General features: G+C 44.7%; 1 protein-coding gene across 2 annotated transcripts in view; it reads left to right on the top strand.

Moving 5' to 3' along the window:
- The first annotated feature begins 9,881 nt into the window (after positions 1-9,881).
- Rnf217 (ring finger protein 217) overlaps positions 9,882-19,253 on the top strand; it is a 111,915-nt gene continuing 102,543 nt past the window's right edge. Inside the window, exon 1 of one of the 2 annotated variants that reach the window (XR_005286456.2) lies at positions 9,882-11,193. Coding sequence is in view for 1 of the 2 variants with exons in the window: in XM_038338416.2 (XP_038194344.1) it covers positions 10,375-11,193 (819 nt within the window). In the remaining variant the exon portion in view is untranslated. The remainder of the gene's footprint in view (positions 11,194-19,253) is intronic. The other variant, XM_038338416.2, reaches the window with a different exon arrangement.

The raw sequence follows: 19,253 nt of genomic DNA, 5'->3' as shown, positions 1-19,253 counted from the left end.
GGTGGTGCGAAAAATGTTTACCACACAAAAGGCCAGAAGACTTTGGATCACATCCTGGGACACAGGAAGCCTTTTGACCATTGGTATCCTTTCCCATTTCCTATTCCATCATGACTTAACATAGTTGCAAGAAGTCCATTCTTCACAGCCCTCTGAGACTCCATTCCCTAACACATATTTGAAGCTGCCAACATAAGTAGTTTTCTTAAACCCAGACTGGATCATGATTCTCTAGTTAAAAGCACCCTACAACAAAAGACCTTAGAAATCACTTTGGAGTGCCAAAGGTAATCAAGCCTACATCGTTGGAGTCTCTGAAAAATAGAGAAGATATAATGTAGTGAGGCGCTGTGGGCAGGCCTGCTTTTCGTCCTGCCCAGCTCTCAGTCACCGGCTACCTTTACCCAAAATAATTACACCAAAACTGTATTCTTTTAAACACTGCCTGACCCATTAGTTTCAGCCTCTTACTCACATCTTGACTAACCCATATCTAATAATCTGTGTAACACCACGAATGGTGTCTTACTGGGAAAGATTCAGCATGTCTGACCTGGTGGCTGGCTTCATCGCATCTGTCTCCCTGAGGAGAGGCACGGCAGTCTGCCCCAGAGAGGAGAGGCGGGGCAATTGTCTGAGCTATCTACCTCACTTCCTTTTTCCTGTTCTGTCTACTCCACCTATCTGAATCTTGCACTATCAAAAAGCCAAGGCAGTTTGTTTATTAGCCAATGAGAATCCTCCATCAATATAAAGAATGCATTTCAGAGAACTTATTAATGGCATCAGTTACAAAGACTGGACAGAGGTAGGTCTCGAGCAAGAGATAATTCGGTACCATGGGATTAGAAAACATGGACAGTGGTTTTCTCTTGATGTAAAGTAAGCTGTGTTACTCTAGATCTGTACAGTCCAGATGCCAAGCACTTCAGAATGTTCTCTTATTGAGGCAGGGTGGATGCACATGGAATTAGTTCAGATAAAACCATACTGCAGTAAGGTAGGATCTTAATCCAAACTAACTACCATCCTTATGAGACAAGAGAAAGAGACACTGATAGACAGATGGCCATATGATGCCAAAGACAGAGATGGGAGTAAACCATCCACAAGGCAAGTGCTTAGTCAGTGTTCTGTAAAGAGACAACATAACCATTGAGACTCTTATAAAGGAAAGCATTGAGTTGGGGCTTGCTTACACTTTCAGAGGTTTAGTTCATTATCATGATGAGAAGCATGGCATCATGCAGGCAGACATGGTGCTGGAAAAGGATTTGTTCTCCATCTGGATTTGCAGGCAGCAGGAAGAAGAGACTGGACCTGGCTTAGACTCTTGAAACTTCAAAACCTGCCCCTAATGACATACTTCCTCCGAGAAGGCTACACCTCTTAATCCCTCCCAAGTAGTGCCACTATCTGATGACTAAGCATTCAAATATATGAGCCTATAAGGGACATTCTTCTTCAAATGGTCACAATAAAGAATGCCAAGGATCATTAGCATCACCAAAGGCTAGAGGAGGAAAGGAAATATAACCTCCAGTACTTGGGTTGGATTTCAGCCAACATCATAATTCTAGACTTGTAATCTCAGAACCACAGATGTCTAGAACTTTGAGGCCTTTCATTTACTGCAGCATTTACCTTGGTTACTACTGTGAGAGCCTTGGGAAGGTGTTTTAGATACAGAGGCGGTAGCTTGGCCTTTGCCATCATATATAGATGGCATATACTGACCTGTCAGGTTAGTAACTAGAAACGTAAAGACCCCAAGCACTTTCATCACTTGTCAGTCATTTCCCTTGGATAAACTGAAAGAAAGAAGGCTAGGGAAGTTTCTGACCTGTGATGTTGTAGGCCAATATCCAGAAAAACACAGGGTAAACAAGAGAAGAAATTGGATCTAGAATAATCAACAAAACTATCCTGCCCAAAGTCTCTAGTGTAGTGATATTTTGTTTGCTTTTTAACAAATAGAGTTTGCTTGAAGATCAGAGTGCAGAGGCCAGGTGATGGTGTTCACACCTTTAATCCCATTACTTGGGAATCCTACGCCATGAATACCAGCACTAGAGAGGTGTAGACAGGAAGGGATATGGCTGGGAGAGAGGAATATAAGGCAGGAGGTGGCAAGAACTCAGTGCAGTCTGAGTTTTGGTGGAGACAGTTGGAGTCTGAGGACACAATCTGAGGAGGCAGTCTGAGGACAGGATCACCCCATTTGGTCTGAGAATTCAGTAGAGGTGAAAGGTTTCTCTAGTGGCTAGTTGCCTCTAGCTCCAGGCTTTATTAAGAACAATTCAATTTTGTGTTATGCTCTAGATACTTTTAGGTCATCTGAGTGCTTTGCAAACAAACATGATCAGTACCTAGAGCTACTGCTAGCTGTCATCTTATTGCTGTCACTGTGGGCTCATTCATGCAGTCCTATTTTTCAATGATTTGCTGCCTTTCCACCTTCTCCAACACCATACAATTTGCCATGATAGAAGTCACTAAGGGGCTGGAGAGATGGCTCAGAGGTTAAGAGCATTGACTGCTCTTCCAAAGGTCCTGAGTTCAATTCCCAGCAACCACATGGTAGCTCACAACCATCTGTAATGGGGTCCGGTGCCCTCTTCTGGCCCGCAGGCATGCACACAGACAGAATATTGTATACATAATAAATAAATAAATAAATTTTAAATATTTTAAAATTAAAAAAAAGAAAAAAGAAGTCACTAAGAACTGACGTTCCCACAGGACTGAGTATATAGTTCAATGTTCACGCCCACAGAACCTGATGTCTTCATCACCTTTGTAGCTTTCTCTTCTTAATTGTAAGATTCTTCAGGACTCTGATTGAGTTATCATCACCAAGTATAAGCCCTATCTATGCATCAAGACATTAAGCACAAAAGACATATGAGCAAGTTGATTGAATAGAAAGTTATTCTAGTAATGAGATGAACGCTAGAGCAATTCAGTTAGATTTGTCCATTTTGCAGAAGTGAAAACTGAGGCCTACAAAGTGCAAGCAAATGGATAATATAGAACAGGACTAGGTAATAAACAAACTTACTTACCTTGACACTTATACCATTACAAGATTATAGAACATAAGTGATTCCCCCAAAGTTCACTGGAGCTGCATCAGAGTCATATAAATACCAGAAAATGTAAATGAGTCATGAATGTGTGAATAAAAAGCTGTTTTTGATACTTGCATATTGAGAAATTTAAATAAAAGTATTTGAGAAAATATTTTGAGCTATATTGATGCCACAGTATTTGAGAAACAGCTTGTGGCATTTAACATCCCCCAAAGGCAGCTGGGTTTTTCCCATTCCAACTTGGTAGCAGCGTGTTAAGAGATAAATAGATAAAAATTATTTGGCATAAATTTAAAATAAATTTAGCTGGATGGCTAAAGATGTTGGCTTAAAAACTTCCAGAACCATTTAATTCTCTTGCTAGATTTTTGTCAAGCAAAGGATAACTAATTTCAAGTAGCCATTGAACCAGAACTGAAGGAGCTTCTTTTCTAGACTGCCTGAGAAAATGACCTTTCCATTGTAACAAGAACCATGTCCCTTCATATTTTACTGTCTTTATCTTGAATTGGCAGATGCCCTATCTTCCCAGGGACCCCTTTCTACTTGAAACAAAAAAAAGTAAATGAAAACCTAAAAGGACCAACGAATTTCTGCTTTTCAAAGAATTGTAATTCAGGAGGTTTCCAAGAGAATCCTTGAGATAAAGAATTCTCTAGATGGACACAGAACTTGGCAAAGCAGCCTGCTATCAGCCATGATTTATCACAATGAAGAGAAAATATGGATAAAAAGCATCTGTAGTAAAGACAAATAGAGCAGATGGGTTCAGGCAGAGTCACCTATTGTCCTCTGCTGGAGGGATTGGCAGAGACCATGCTCCAATCTTTCACAAATGCTATATAACAATGTGGATAGAACATGGCGAACCATATGGCCAACTACTCAAGACTTACTAGGCTTGATTAGAATGTGCTTGCACCTAGGTTATTTTCCATGGTATCCTTGAAGACAAAAGATATTTCTAATAATAATCACGACCAAACAACAGTAGTAGCCTGTATGGTGCCCAAGAGATTATACAGCAATTTCTTTAAGAATTTTCAACTCTACATCATGCTCCTGCAAGTTTATTATAGTTCTTCATGGCCTCTTGTTATACAATTTGGAGGCCTATATGCCACATGATGCTTAAGTCACTATAGACTTTCTGCCATGGCTTCTTCCTAAACATAGACAGCAGGTTGGGTACCAGGCTTCTGTATTTAGGTAAAACCTACTTCAGACAGTTTGGCATATTTCATATATGGAACAAAGTCAATAATAAAGAAAAAATTGGAAAGAGGATTATTTTCTCCATTGAACAAATTAGAAAACTTAGTTTCCTAGAGTTGTACACAGGATCTAATGGACATATCTGTTGAGTCATAGTAAAAGAAGCATGATTGATACTCTCTTCCTGCATAAATTTGTACATGCAGACAGCACTCACATATACAAAAATAAATCAATAACTAAATCTTAATTTGAATGCTCAGTCATCAGGGAGTGGCACTATTTAAGAAAAAGTAGGAGGATTAGGGGGCTGGGGCTGTGGCCTTGTTAAAGGAAGTGTGACACTCACCCGGGGAAGGGGTATTAAATGGGGCTAAGCACTGAGATTTCAAAAGCCCATGCCAGCCCCCCCCCTCTCTCTCTGGTACTTCTCCAGCACCATAACTGCCTGCCTGCCACCATATTCTCTGAAATGATGACGATGGACTAAGCCTCTGAAGCTGTACACAAGCTCCCAATTAAACGCTTTCTTTCATATGAGCTGCTGTGGTCATGGTGTTGCTTCAAGGCAATAGAACACTGACTCAGACACTGTCAAGACCCTAACCTCAGGGACAGAAAACCACACCATGAAGGTTTAATGATTTATCGCTGGAGGGGGCTTGACAGTTAGTGAAGGGTTTCTTTCTCTTTTCTAATTTAAAAAGAATGCTCCTGAATTTAATTTGTGATGGAAAATAGTAAACAACTTTTAGACCATTTGGACAAGGAGATTATCTTTTTTTGTTTTGTTTTGTTTTTGGTTTTTCGAGACAGGGTTTCTCTGCAGCTTTTTTAGAGCCTGGCCTGGAGCTAGCTCTTGTAGACCAGGCTGGTCTCGAACTCACAGAGATCCGCCTGCCTCTGCCTCCCGAGTGCTGGGATTAAAGGCGTGCGCCACCACCGCCCGGCTTTTTTTTTTAAATATTTATTTATTTTTATTATGTATACAATATTCTGTTTGTGTGAATGTCTGCAGGCCAGAGGAGGGCACCAGACCTCATTGCAGATGGTTGTGAGCCAACATGTGGTTGGCGGGAATTGAACTCAGGACCTTTGGAAGAGCAGACAATGCTCTTAACCACTGAGCCATCTCTCCAGCCTCAAGGAGATTATCTTATACCCACCAGGTCACTCAGACTATAAGTCCGTGCCAAATATTTTTGATAATGTGTGCTAAAAGCCTTCAAAATATATCTACTGTTTTCAGTAGCAATTTAATTCTTAGGAGTTTATGGCATAATTTCATTAAAAATGCAAATAAAAGTTACATTAAATGTTAACAAGATATTAATATTACAAACATGATACATTTACTGAGATTATAAATTAGCTATTTTGATACAGTGTAATACGTACGACACAGAGTATACACAGAATGATATTAAATGGTCCAAATCATAACAATTTACAAGTACAGCAATGCAAATGTGTACAAGACAGATTATTACATAATAAAGGCACAGAAACCAAACAAAAAACCAAACAAAACCAAACCCTACAAGTTCACATATATATGTTATTTTTAATTAAAATATTTATTTAATTATATTTATATGAATGGGTGTTTTGCCTGCATGTATAAATGTGCATCAAATGTATATCCGGTGCCCTCCGAGTCAAGAAGAGGGTGTTGACATCCTGTAATTGAAGTTACAGCAGTCAGTTATGAGCTATCAGGTGGCTGCTGGAAATCGAACCCAGGCCCTCAGCAAGAGCAGCCAGTGCTCTTAACTATCAAGGCATCTCTGTAACTTGCCCATTTATAGTTTATAAACAAAGACACAAATAAGAGAACAATGCATACCAGTGTGTTAAAGTTATTGAAGTGGTTATTTGGGGTTGTGATAATTGGTAACCAGCTTCTTCTTCCTCCTCCCACCCTATCCTTACTCTCTCCTCTATTTCTCTCCCCTCTCTCTCCCTTCCCTGCTCTCTTTCTCCCTCTTCTTACCTTCTTCTGTTTTCCAAGAGTTTGGGTATGCATTGTGTTACTTCACCTTTTTGTAGAGATGGCAATGTTTGCTTTTCTTGTTAACTTTTTCTTTTTCATAAATTTTCCTCTTTGGATTTTTCTTTTCCTTCTTCTTTGCCTCCTCCTCTTCATCTTTTTCTTCTTCATTTTTCCAGACAGGGTTTCTCTGTGTAGCCCCGGTTGTCCTGGAACTCTCTTTGTAGACCAGGCTGACCTTGAACTCTGAGAGAGCAAACTACTTCTGTTTCCTGAGTGCTGGGAATAAAGGCAAGTGTCACCACTGCTCGGATGGACTTTTCTTAAAGTGTTTGGGTGGAAAAAGAAGACAGAGCCCTTTGTAATTCTCTTAAGAATTCAATTTCCCTTTTCTTCATAATTCCAAAGTCTCTTCTTCTACAGAGGAAAAGCAGAAAAACAGGTGAGGAGGACCTAGGGTCCACCGTGTGGCTGAGAAGTGGATTAGAAAAACATCCCACTCCTTCGGCTGCTTCAGGAACCAAAGTTTAGTTAAGTAACTGGTTTCCTCGTGCCTTTCAATAATTAAGGGACTGTTCTGTCTACAGACAAATCCACTATTTGACATATAATGGTTACAATATCTTTCCACAACAGTTCTGAAGAATCTTATTTTAGCTTTTATATACACAACTATAGTGATTTAGTTTTTAAGTTATCACATCTTTTTTTTCCAATTAACTAATTATAAGTTTTTAAATAGTCTAATATATGACTAAAAGTTTTCAGGAGAGCTCCAAACAAGCCATATTTAAAGGCCAGGATAAGAAACGTTCAACAGAAAACATTTGGTAATGACAAAAAAAAAAAAAAAAAAAAAAAAAAAAAAAAAAAAAAAAAACCCACTGACAACAGCAGTCATAAGGCTCTGGATCAGACCTTGAATTCTGAGCCAGAGTTCCGGTATTAAAGGCAGAGGCTCATGGGAGCTGCTCAGTTCAGGTTAGGGCATGCTGGGAGTTGAAAGTGCTACAGGGAGACACTAATGACACCTTTGCTGCAGTTAACAGCCACACACAATTTGTCTGCTGATGGACTGAGCTGGGACAATATCAACATCATGGTATGTCTGTGGAATTCCCGCCATAGAGTAACTATATTTTCTATCAATCCTAAAATAAGAAGAAATTTCATCTGTACAATTATCACTGGCACTTTATGAATTTAGGAGAAACTGAGGGGGATTTTAAAAAAAAAAAACCCACTATTATAGCCTTTGTATGTAGCAAGCACCGAGACAGAGTCTAAGACCTAGACCATCAGGAAGCCACATCTGACTCCACACTCAGAACTTTTTCTTCCTTCAGTTTTCTCAGGCCCTATGTGTATATTTACAAGCCGATGCTGGGCACAATGTCAAACTTTCTTGTAAGACTATGTTTGGGGCCGGGCGGTGGTGGTGCACGCCTTTAATCCCAGAGCTCGGGAGGCAGTGGCAGGTGGATCTCTGTGAGTTCAAGGCCAGCCTGGTCCACAAGAGCTAGTTCCAGGACAGGATCCAAAGCTACAGAGAAACCTGTCTCAAAAAACAAACAAACAAACAAAAAAAAAAAAAAAAAAAGAAAAAGAAAAAGACTATGTTTGGATCTCTAACCCCCAAATGAAACAGAGGCTTATTAATTATGAAATCTTGGCCATTAGCTTAAGCTTGTCCCACTAGCTCTTATAACTTAACCCATTTATATTAATCTATGTTCTGCCACGTGGCATTACTTCATCTCTGTACTATCCATTCTGCTTCCTCCAAGTCTGGCTAGTGACTCTGCCTTTCTTCTTCCCAGAGAGAGTTCTCTGTCCCCGGAACTCCCGTCTAACCTCTTCCGGCCTAGCTATTGGCCATTCAGCTCTTTATTATACTGATCACAGCAACACATCTTTATACAGTGTACAAATATCCTACAACATTGCAGGGCGTCTTGTTTTTATACTGTTGGGGCCCCTCTGGGTCTCAGACCAATTCAAGGAGTTCCAGGCCCAGGAGTCAAGCCAGTATGGATTTACCTGGAGGAAGGACATGGGTATCAGAAATGCCAGAAGCAGCCAGCAGGATAGAAGAATGAAGATGTCAATGAAGATGTGTGGCATGAAGATGGTCAATCTTCAAGGGTTCCCGGAGTCATCTATTGGCCTGTCTGGGCTTCACCGCTGGCTTTTTCACTTGGGGGTGGGTACTGAGAACTGACGTTAGGTCTCCTTGCTTTGACTGAGTTACCTCTCCCCAGGTCACTTGAGTACCACTTAATCTTCAAAAGAAGAATTTTCAGCCTGTCGGTGATGGCACATGTCTTGAATCCCAGCACTTGGAAGACAGAGGCAGGGGAATCTCTGTGAGTTCGAGGCCAGCCTGGTATAAAGGGTGAGTCCCAGGACATCAAGGGCTACACAACGACAAAATTTTTACTGTCTTGAAAAACCAACCTAACAAACAAACAAACAAACAAACAAAACAAAACAAAACAAAAACCAAAAACCAAAAAGAATTCTGCATTCTTGAAGAGAAGCAGCTCAACCTGCCCAGGTATACCTGCGGTGGACTGAACCTGATAGAAGTGTATGGGCTTTGGTCCACTGCTTGGCCAGTACGGAATTCTTAGTCACCTTGTAGCATTTGCGTCTGCCTTGGAAAATATTTTAGAACAACTCAATAACAACTTCAAGATGAAAAAAAATAAATCTACACACTTCACAGTTTCTTTCTTTGACAAGAATGTGTAAATTGAATTTCCTCCCAAGTTAAAAAGGGGAGAGAGAGGGGTTGGTTTCCCAAAAATGTTTTCATTGGCTTTAAAAAATCAAAACGCACTAGTGTTTGGGTGACTAATACTTCCTGTGAAATAAAGATAGAGCAACACGTAATTAAGTTCTGGCTCAAATATAATTGTTGTCTTGGAAACAGTTTTGGGTATGAATATGGTTATGTTAATCTCCCTGATTCCTAACAATGATCCAGTTGATTAATTAGGTCAGGCTACCCACTTAAAAGGGTTAAGGAACAAACAAACAACTCCCCCTCATCCCTTCCCCGCCACCCCGCAAAAACAATCTCCGGAGAGAACACTGAGGGGAGGAAAAGGGATAAATCTCGGATTATTTATTTTGAAGAGTAGGCGACAAGTGCTTTTTGGATTATTTGTAGTTTTTAAAGATCCGGGAGCACTAGGCAGAAAACAGGGAACTAGGCAGAATACACAATAGCGTGAGGAATCCCTGCCACTGCTTCTGGGGTGCAACATCCCAGGGTTTTCTCGGTCCGGGGGCCCAGTTCCCAGCAGTTTTGAAGGAACTTCTACTTAGAGCAGAGCCCTAAGGGGCGCCTGCGGGCGCTTAAGGGGTTTGGCAGGGTCCAAGTGTGAACTCTCGGAGTGCGAGCGCATCTCAGCTTGGCTCACACTCACTCGGCTGTGCGTGCGAGTGTGTGCGCGGGTATCCGCGCGCGTGTGTACGTGTGGGGAGGTGTGCGCCAAAGGGGTGGGGTGAGGGGGAGGGAGCAGGGCCCTAGGTGAAGCACGAGGGGCGGGAGGTCGCCAGTTCGCTCCCGCCTCTCCCCCTGGGTCACCAACCGCAGCCTAAGGCTCGGCCACCTCTCGGTGACGCCACAGGCCTCGCGACCCTCTCGGCTCGCCGGCCGCGCGCCCCACTGCGGGGACAGGGATGGCGCGGGACTGACGGTCACCTCCCCCCCCCCGGGATTCCTCCGCCCCTCCCGGGGCTCGCGGGACCGCGGCACCGCCCCGACCTGCATGCGGGCCGGGCCCTCGCAGCCTGAGGCCCTCGGCGTCCCCGAGGCGGTGCCCTGCCGCGCCAGAGGACGACGGCGACGGCGAGGAGGAGGAGGAGGAGGAGGAGCCGGCTGCCCGCGCGCTGGGGCCAGGGAGCACGGGCTCCCCGGAGGGAGCTTGGGGCGTCCCGGCCCCGGAGGAGGGACCCGGAAGCAGAAGCGCAGCCGCGAGTGGAGGCGAGCCGCTGCCCGCGCTGCCCGGCGCTGGCTGGGGGTCCCGGCGGCTGGATGGGCGGCGGCGGCGCGGGCCGCGGGCGGCGATGGGCGAGGAGCAGAGCACGGTGAGCGGCGGCGGTGGGCCCTGGGAGGCGCGGGTCCCTGCCGGGGGCTCAGCGGGCCAGCCCGAGTCCCCCAGGCCGCGAGGGGACCGCGCCGGGGCTCCCGGGCCGCGCGCCGCCGCCACCTCCGCCTCCTCCTCGGAGGCGAGCAGCGGCGGCTGCGGAAGAGACCCGGACTGTGTGGACGCGAGCGCCCGGGAGCCTGCGAGCAATCGGGCCACGGCGGGGCAGCCCGCGGGACTGCCACTCACCGGGCCCCTCGACCCCCAGAGTTTGGAACTGCAGCTGGAGCGCGAGGCGGAGGGAGCGGGGCCAAGGGAGGCGACCCCCGGTCAGCAGCCCCACGACGAGCTGCTCCTGGACGTGCTTGCCCAGCGACACCCGCCCCCCGCCAAGCCGCAAGTCTTCTGCTCCGTCTACTGCGTGGAGAGCGACCTGCCCGAGGCCCCCACCGCCGAGTCATTGTCGCCGCCAGAGTCCCCACCTCGAGCACCGCCGAGGCCGATTCCCGCCAGCCCGCCGCCCTCCTTCCCCAGTTCTCCGTTGTCGCTCCCGGCTGACCCCCTCTCCCCCGACGGCGGCAGCATCGAGCTGGAGTTCTACCTGGCTCCGGAGCCCTTCTCCGTGCCTGGCCTATTAGGAGCTCCACCCTACTCTGGCCTGGGCGGGGTAGGGGACCCCTATGCGCCCCTCATGGTGCTGATGTGCCGGGTGTGCCTGGAAGACAAGCCCATCAAGCCCCTGCCCTGCTGCAAGAAGGCGGTGTGCGAGGAGTGCCTCAAAATCTACCTGAGCGCCCAGGTAACGCCCATTGCTCTCTGCCCACTTTGAGCCCATTCCCCATGCCAAAGGTCTGGTGAAGAGGTTCTCTAAGCTCCCTCCAAGGGAAGAGGTGACCGGGACCCGCTTACCCAGGGCCTCTAGCAATTACTACCGCTTAGCTTGTTATTAAGTGTGTTTTTACCCACACTGGTTTACTGGCTGGTTAATTCTGTCCTGAGCTTCAGGTTTGGGTTGGCAGCTGCGGGAGGAATGAGGCTCATTGCCCTCTGATTATTTCCTCTGTAGACTGCATGCAAGAGCTTGCTGCGAGGAGAGCAGAAAGACTGCCTCACTGGCCTGGCATCCCAGAAACTAACAGACAGTGAGGATAAAATAAATATTTGTGGAGCTGGTGAAGAGAAGGGTTGGAATTAGTACGGCAGGGCTGCGTGGTACCTGCATTTTAACCGTGTTCCCTTTGCCTGTCGAAAGGTAAATTGAAAACATCAGCTCTTGCCCACTTGTCAGTTTCCACAGTAAAGTTAAAGTACGTTTCTCTACTGAAATTTTAGCCCCCACCACAGTACTTTTATTTCCTCAAGAGAGAAACAAAACAGAAAGAGCCAAACAAAGCAAAGAGAGGGCAAGAAGAGAATTTCAGCGACAGACAGCCGGGGAACTGTCCCTCCACCCCCCTCCGGAGAGCTTGTTGGTTTTTTTTTTTTTTTTTCTTGGAAAGCTTGAGAAACATAGCAGCCCTCCTTCATGGTTTTCAGTCTGCGGCGGCGTTTCTGCCAGTGTTTTGCACAATCCTTAATGCCCTTTGATCCCATGTCTGATTGTACTAGGCCTCTTCATCATTCAAAACCCTGACAGTCAGTTCAGGTGCCAACGCTGGTGTGACGCTTTCTCTCATCCTCCAGGCCCCTGCGCAAATATTTTTAAAATTTGTCTCTAAATCTTTCCTGCCCTGAAATCGTTCCCCTCCTGCCTGCTTGTCTTGTCAGACTGGATGTCGATTTGTAGCCTGGATCGGGTAGTTTTCTGATGATAGTGTTGCACGTACTGGCTGAAGTCAATTGAGCAGGGCTCTAAACAGTGTGGTTCCTGTGTATTTTGTGGTCACTCTGAGAGCGTGTACTGTGCCCCACTGAAAATGCAAAGGACGACTTAGACAGACTGGAATGTTACACAAACAGGAGTTCGGCCGAAACGGCTGAGATTATTCAAATGCCCCAGGAGAGATTGTGGTGTCTGTTTTTAGGATTTTTTTTTCCGCCAGTGGAGATTTAGAGCCGAAGGAATGAGGTTGCTTGTTTGTGGTCGTTTCTATGACATCACCCTTGTAGCGATAGTGCTGCCATCCCTGTGCAGAGCCTCCGGGTGGGACTTGGACATTCCCAAAATATGGGCCTAGCTCCAGAGAACTCATGGTGAGAGCAAATGTCTCCAAAAAATAGTACACAGTGGCATCTAATGAGATGTAAACAATAATACCAAGTCACATTTATTCATTCATTCATTATTTCTTTTTATTTATTTATAGACAGGATCTTTCTGTGTAGCTCAGTCTGGTTTTGAACTGGCTAAGTATTCCAGGTTGGCCTTGAACTTTGAGCCCGTGGCCTCCACTTCCTTAGTTCTGAGATTAACTTTGTGGTCCTACTGTGCCCAGCTCTAACCATCAGCTGGTTGTGAAGTTCAAGGGTTGGTTCTCCTGGTGTGTTATGCTGCCTAGCAGGTTGATTTTCTTACCCTGGGTCCTTCCCCCAAGGCAGTTTTCTTTTCTTTCTGTCAGCAGAAGTTAGTTTTAGGAAGTTGGTGTTTTGAGTGGCAATGAGAAGAGGGGAGAAGGGAGTAGTTCTTTCAGCACGTACCAGCCAAAGCTCTGAAGTGACAGCAGTATCTGAACTGGGTCTGCCGTCTTTGTGACATCAGTGTCCCTCACACCCCCCCCAAAGCACCTGGCAGGACTTTCTACAGCAAGACATCGGTATTATTTCAAATAAGCACAGCACAAATTAAGTCTAGACTGTGGGGCATGCTTCCATCTCAGGCCTGTGTACTTGAACCTGCGTCTAGCAGGTTCCCCTCCCGGTTCCTTTACTAGCTCTCTACCACCTGCTCCTTTGGGTCCATGTTCACACACCATCCTTTGTGGTCTTTACTGAGTGTCTTTGTATGTGTTCATGTGCACACGTTTATGCATGGTTTTGCATGTATGTGCGCTTGCACAGAGGCCAGAGAAGGACGTTGGGTGTCCTGCTCCATCATTGTCTTCCTTTGAAGACTGTCTTTTACTGAACCTGAAGCTTGCTGTTTCCCATAGGCTGGCTGGCTGAGCTCCTGGAGTCCACGTGTCTCTGCTCTCCAGTGTTGGGGTTACAGGCATGCATATCCAAGCCTCACTTGTTTATGTGGATGCTAGGCATTCGAACTCAGGTCCTCAGACTTGTGCAGCAAGGTGTTTCCTACTGAGCCATCTCCCTAGTCTCTGTGACTACCTTTTAAAAGTTGAGCCGTATCCCACACTCCCTGTGTCTCTTCCTGGGTTTTAGTTTTTCTACAATAGCATTAATACACTTTCTTGTATCTAAGTAGTGAACTTCTGTAAAGACAGGAGTTTCCATATGACTTTGTTAATGTCTGCCTATTTAGCATATAACTGATATTTGCTCAGTAGTTACTGAATTTGTAAAGAACCTGAGGTCACCCTAGAAAGCCTGGGTATTTAATTTCACTCAGAGCATTTTTGGGGGGTGGGGCGTCGTTAAAGACAGGGTTTCTCTATGTGACTTCTCTGGCTGTCCTGGAACTCCCTTTGTAGATAAGGCTGGCCTTGAACTCAAGAGATCCTCCAGCCTCTTCCTCCAGAGCACTGGGATTTAAGGCGTGTGCCAGGACTGCCCTGCTTACTCTGAGCATTTTTTACATTTAAGAGAAAGACTTAAAGCAGATAAATAAAATTGGCTATGTTGGCTTTTAGATCGAAAAGAGTTTAAGCAAACTTTCAGCTTATGCAAACTTAAGTCCTTTTCCATTGAGTAAAATGCAGGATTGTGGTTGTAATATTGCTAAGGTGATTCTGAATTTTAAGATGTAACTATCTTTATATTCAGGGGTCTTCATTTCACAGTCTTCTGTGCCTGAGACTTCCCATTGGTAACATTCAACCATAGACAGTGATCTGTGGTGAATCCACCAGTGCCTGAGTGACACCAAGTCTGTGTGGTTGTTGGGGCAAAATGGCATTGCAGCCGAGTCTGATAGTACAGATCTGTAATCCCAGCTGTTTGGGAAGATTGAAGCAAACAGCACAAGATCAAGGCTTGCCAGGACAACTTCGTGAGTTCAAAGCCAGCATGGGCAACTTAGACCCTGTCTCCAGATTTTTAAAATGGTGTGTATTTGTATGTGTGTGTGGGGGGGGGGAGGGGCTGGAATTGTAATTCACTGGTGGAGTGCTTACTTAGCTTCTGTGTGGCTTTAGGTTTGATCCCCAATACCAAAAACAAAACAGCAACAGGAAAATTAGGCAGAGGAGATGTTGCATGCTTTCTCTTTCTCATCTGATAAGATTTCTTTTTATTTTATTTTATTCTATTATTTTTTTGAGACAGGGTTTTTTTGTATAGTGTATGGCTGCCCTGGAATATGCTCTGTAGAATATTCTGGACTCACAGAGATCCACGTGCCTCTGCCTCCCAAGTGCTGGGATCAAAGGCATGTGCCACCACCGCCCAGCACGATAAGATTCGACCTAAGCAAACATGGCCAGCCTTGACTTACAGGCTGCTTAGAACCTTTTGATGGGGGGTGGGGGAATAACATGTGTTTAAAGATCTGTTAGTAACGTTTTCACATTTGAGTTTGTGCCATCTGCTTGGTGCATTATTTAACATCATTTAAGAATGTAAGGCAATCAGTATTAAACATTTTATACAAGCATTAAAAATGCATATTAATTGTGAGCTGGACTCATGCCTGGTTGAGTGAACTCTTCTGAAAGGAGTGGCTGCATTCTTTCACAGAAGACAGTAATTTGGGAGATGGACACGCTTTTAGACTTGGAGTAGCGAAGAGTCTTTCAGGGATCAAAGATGTGGCCAAGGGGGATGAGTCTGTATCAGCAGCGTTTCAGTACAGGCCTCAGCAGTTAGATAACTACAGTATCTCTGTGTCGTGATTGGGTAGGAAGTTTTCTTGGTGGGGTGACTTTATGGTGCAGTAGTTACCACACACTTTCTGGTTACCATGGTGAAGAGGAGACCTGTAAATCCCAACACCAGTCACTGCACAGGGCACTGAGGTTATGGTACGCTGAGAAACGAGAGTGGACGTTACCTGGCTTACATTGCATACATGCGTGCTTTGTACATACAGTTTCAGAAGTGCGATTCCCAGTGACAAATATGGCTGGCACATAGGTCCCAGGATGCCTGCAATATCTCCCCTATTCCCAGGTTCTCCTGAGTGTCGTCTCAGCTTGTTTGGCCTTTGCCGCACTCTGCTTGGAAGAAAGATGAGCCTGCAGAAACCATCCACAAATAGAAAAATGTCTTGTAATATGAAATAGTAACATTTAGTTAGTGCTTTGGATAACACAAAGGGAGAACTGAGCCTACTAACAGAATAGCTGAAGGCAGCAGCTGTTGTGGCCTTTAGCACACTGCTCAAAAGTGCAGGAGATTGGCAGACGCACATGACTTGGAGTGTGCACACCTGTCCCATGGGTATTAATAGCAGCAAGAAACACATTTCTTCTGCACATGTGAGAGAACAACTGCTGCAGGGTACTGCCCTAAAGTGACTGCTGCTGTAGTCACCCTAGGGCCAGTGACCTAGCGGCCAGAAGGAAATCTAAGCCACCTAGTCTTCATGGGTAAAGGCGTAGAACTTAGTTCTTTTCCTTTAAGTCTTAATATTCTTAGGTTATCGAATGTGGAGTTTGACCATCATTGTCTTCATGTGGGTAGATTTACAGATGATCCCAGATCAAAAGTGCTCTGGTCATCTTGACAGTGTGAGGAATGATGCAAGTGTGAGCTCTGCAGACTTCAAAGGCGAGAGTTCCGGACTGTGGATGCGTTTGTGCGTGCGTGTGTGTATACTCTCAGTGCATATTTAGGGAGATATTAGTGCTAACGTTTGTTTTTGCACACCTTCCTGACTTGTGTCCTGTTTTCCTCTCCTCTCTCCACACCATTTCTCTTTAGCAATTTTGTCCATTTTTCTTTGACTTTTTGAAGGCCCTTAATTTTTGCATGGCAATTTCCCATATTGAGATCTGGGGCCGGCAGACCCTGGTCTTCCTGTGGCGGGGCTTTCCCTGGCCTTCCAGCTGGCTGGAAGAGAGGCTCTGTAGTGTCCTACACCGAGCTCATCGGGTAAGAGATCTGGAGTACCACTGCCAGTACTACTGACCCTCCATATCCACTGACACCTTTAGATGTGATTTTATTTTCCTTCTAGAGTGGATGGAGCTCAATGTTTAGACCTGAACACTCCTTAGTCTAGAGGTGATTGACCAAAAGGATTGCGATAAATTTTGAGTTCTCGGTGTTTTATTAAGAGTTTGCCATGGGCAGTGGAGACAGGCAGCTGGCAGTAGTTTCTTATAATTACCCTGTTTGCTAACTATTGTTCTGTTTTTGCATTAGACCTGTACCAGGAGATGCTCTATAGGCATAGTAAGTGCTCTCAAGAAACCATTTAACAGCCTTGCTGGAAATATTTTTTGTTTTCAGTTTTATTGATAAAAGCTCTTTGTAAAGCAGTTAGATACTAACCTTTTTCCTTTTTCTTATCCTCTGGGAGCTTCTTCTAAGACCATGCCAAAAACCAGCTAAGCTTTTATTAAATGTGCTATTTTTTCTCTCACTATGTTTAATTAAAAATAATAAATTTGTACATACTTGTTAATGTGTATATGCATATTTATATATGTATACACACATGCACATGTATGTTTTAGAATGCATTGCAGCTGTTGGAAATAGAATATCTGTAAGCACCTTCCTCTTTAAAATATTTACTGCACTAACTTTAGGGAAAACATGATTTTTGCTAATTTTGTTTTGGTTCATTCATGACAGTTTGGCTGAGTTTAAAGAAAGAGTGTTTTTTTCTTTCCCTGCTGCTGATGGAATGCTGTGTGGAATACGCTTATCACATGGTCGAGCCTCACTCACAAACCCTAGAGCCGAAGAAAGTGTTTATCTTGTTCACATTCATGTTGTTAGAAGTATTTTACATACCAAACTAAAATAAAATGTCTTACATTAGGTTCTTTCATAGACTGTTAGTTGATTCACTGTCCCTAGGAATGTAGTGTCTTTACCGTTCTCGGTAGCTGTCACCATCCTATTTACTCTGTCCTTTGTGGGATAATTGCGCTTGAACTCTGTCCGTACTCACAAATGCTTAGACAGCCATCGATTCAGAGTCTATATTCTAATCATTCTCATTCATAGTTTATCATTTGATTTAGTTGATTGGTGTGTTAGTACCCTCTGTGTTATAGGTACTATTGTTTGTCCTCAACAAGGAAAGAAGACAACGGAGTCCCCGGCTTTGTGAAGTTTATATGCTAGGTTATGAAGAAGATATACATCTATTATTTAATATATTAGAGGAAATGAGAGCTGTAGAAAAAAAAGGCAAAGGAACGCTGGAAAATGAAGAAAAGGAGATTGTTACTAGGTTCGTCATTTGAGGGGTTTTGTTAGAGATGGTTTCTCTTCCAAAGTACCTTCTCAGTTAAGACCTTCACAGGCCAGCAATGGAACAGACCATATACAAATCTAATAAGCTGGCAATTGAGTTCCAGTGGCAGTGACTGCTGGGGTGTACGGGGATGGCCAGGAGACCTCCGTGGTTGGTACGTGGCAGGTACAGTGGGTGTTGGAAGAGGACAGAAGACAGGAATTTAAGGTTCTAGGGAGTTTCCCGTTCCTCTAAGTACGATGGGAAACTACAAGGGTGCTGCTCAGAGAGTAGCCAGCTACGACTGTCCTTCTGAAGGGAGTTACAGTGTCCATGCAGAAAGTGTTGTGAAGATTGAGGAGAAGTAAAAAGATCAATGTGAAGACAAAGGCATTATTCCAAGCAGAAAATGTATAGTTTAGACTAAAGCGAAAGAGTTGTATGGTTTAAACTGTTTGAATTTTGAATATATTGCAATGATGTAGATGGCAGAATTTATAGGATTTACTGATTGGATATGGTGTGAGAGAGAATTAAGGATGATTCAAGATTCGAGTCCAGACAGTTAGAAAACTGGGGTTTCCATTCAGTAAAATGAACAACACAGGAGGAGGACTGGGGTTGGAGAGAATGAGGAGTTCGGAAGACTAAGTGTAAAATGCTGTTGAGATATCTAGGAAGGACTTTTTACAGGTGGTTAGTGTCTGACGTCAGAAGTGAGATCTGAGTAGAAGATATGAATCGGAGTGTTAGTGTATGAAGCCTGGATGAGGTCACTTGGGGAGAACAGATAGAGAAGGAAGGCTGGGGGCTGACTCTGGTCATAGCAATGTGCATGCATATGCAGCGTGGGTCCTATGAAAGAACCAGCAAAGAGCTTGGGAGGGCGAAGTCAACCCGCCAAGAAGAGAACAGAGACGTGATGCCTCCCTGAAGTTAACCACACCTTTAAAAGGGAAGGAGGGTCAGGGAGGTGGACCAGGACTGCATGAATACCTGAGTTTGAAGCCCAGGCACCTACAGAAAAGCTGGGCTCGCCGGGCGGTGGTGGCGCACGCCTTTAATCCCAGCACTCGGGAGGCAGAGGCAGGCGGATCTCTGTGAGTTCGAGACCAGCCTGGTCTACAAGAGCTAGTTCCAGGACAGGCTCCAAAGCCACAGAGAAACCCTGTCTCGAAAAACCAAAAAAAAAAAAGAAAAAAGAAAAAAGAAAAAAAGAAAAGCTGGGCTCTGTGCACACACACGGCTGGGGAGGCAGATAGGCAGGTCATCCCTGGTTTATTGAGAGATCCTGTAAAAAGCAAAATAAGGTGGAAGGGACTTGATACAGTTTTCTAGTTTCCACACATTCACATATACAAGCAAGTCCATGTGTGTATAACACCGTCCCAAGC

Source organism: Arvicola amphibius, chromosome 8 (assembly GCF_903992535.2).
Source record: "Arvicola amphibius chromosome 8, mArvAmp1.2, whole genome shotgun sequence".
NCBI classification, from domain to species: domain Eukaryota; kingdom Metazoa; phylum Chordata; class Mammalia; order Rodentia; family Cricetidae; genus Arvicola; species Arvicola amphibius.
Note: the sequence above shows the minus strand (reverse complement) of the source record. Positions and strands in the feature narration are given on the sequence as shown.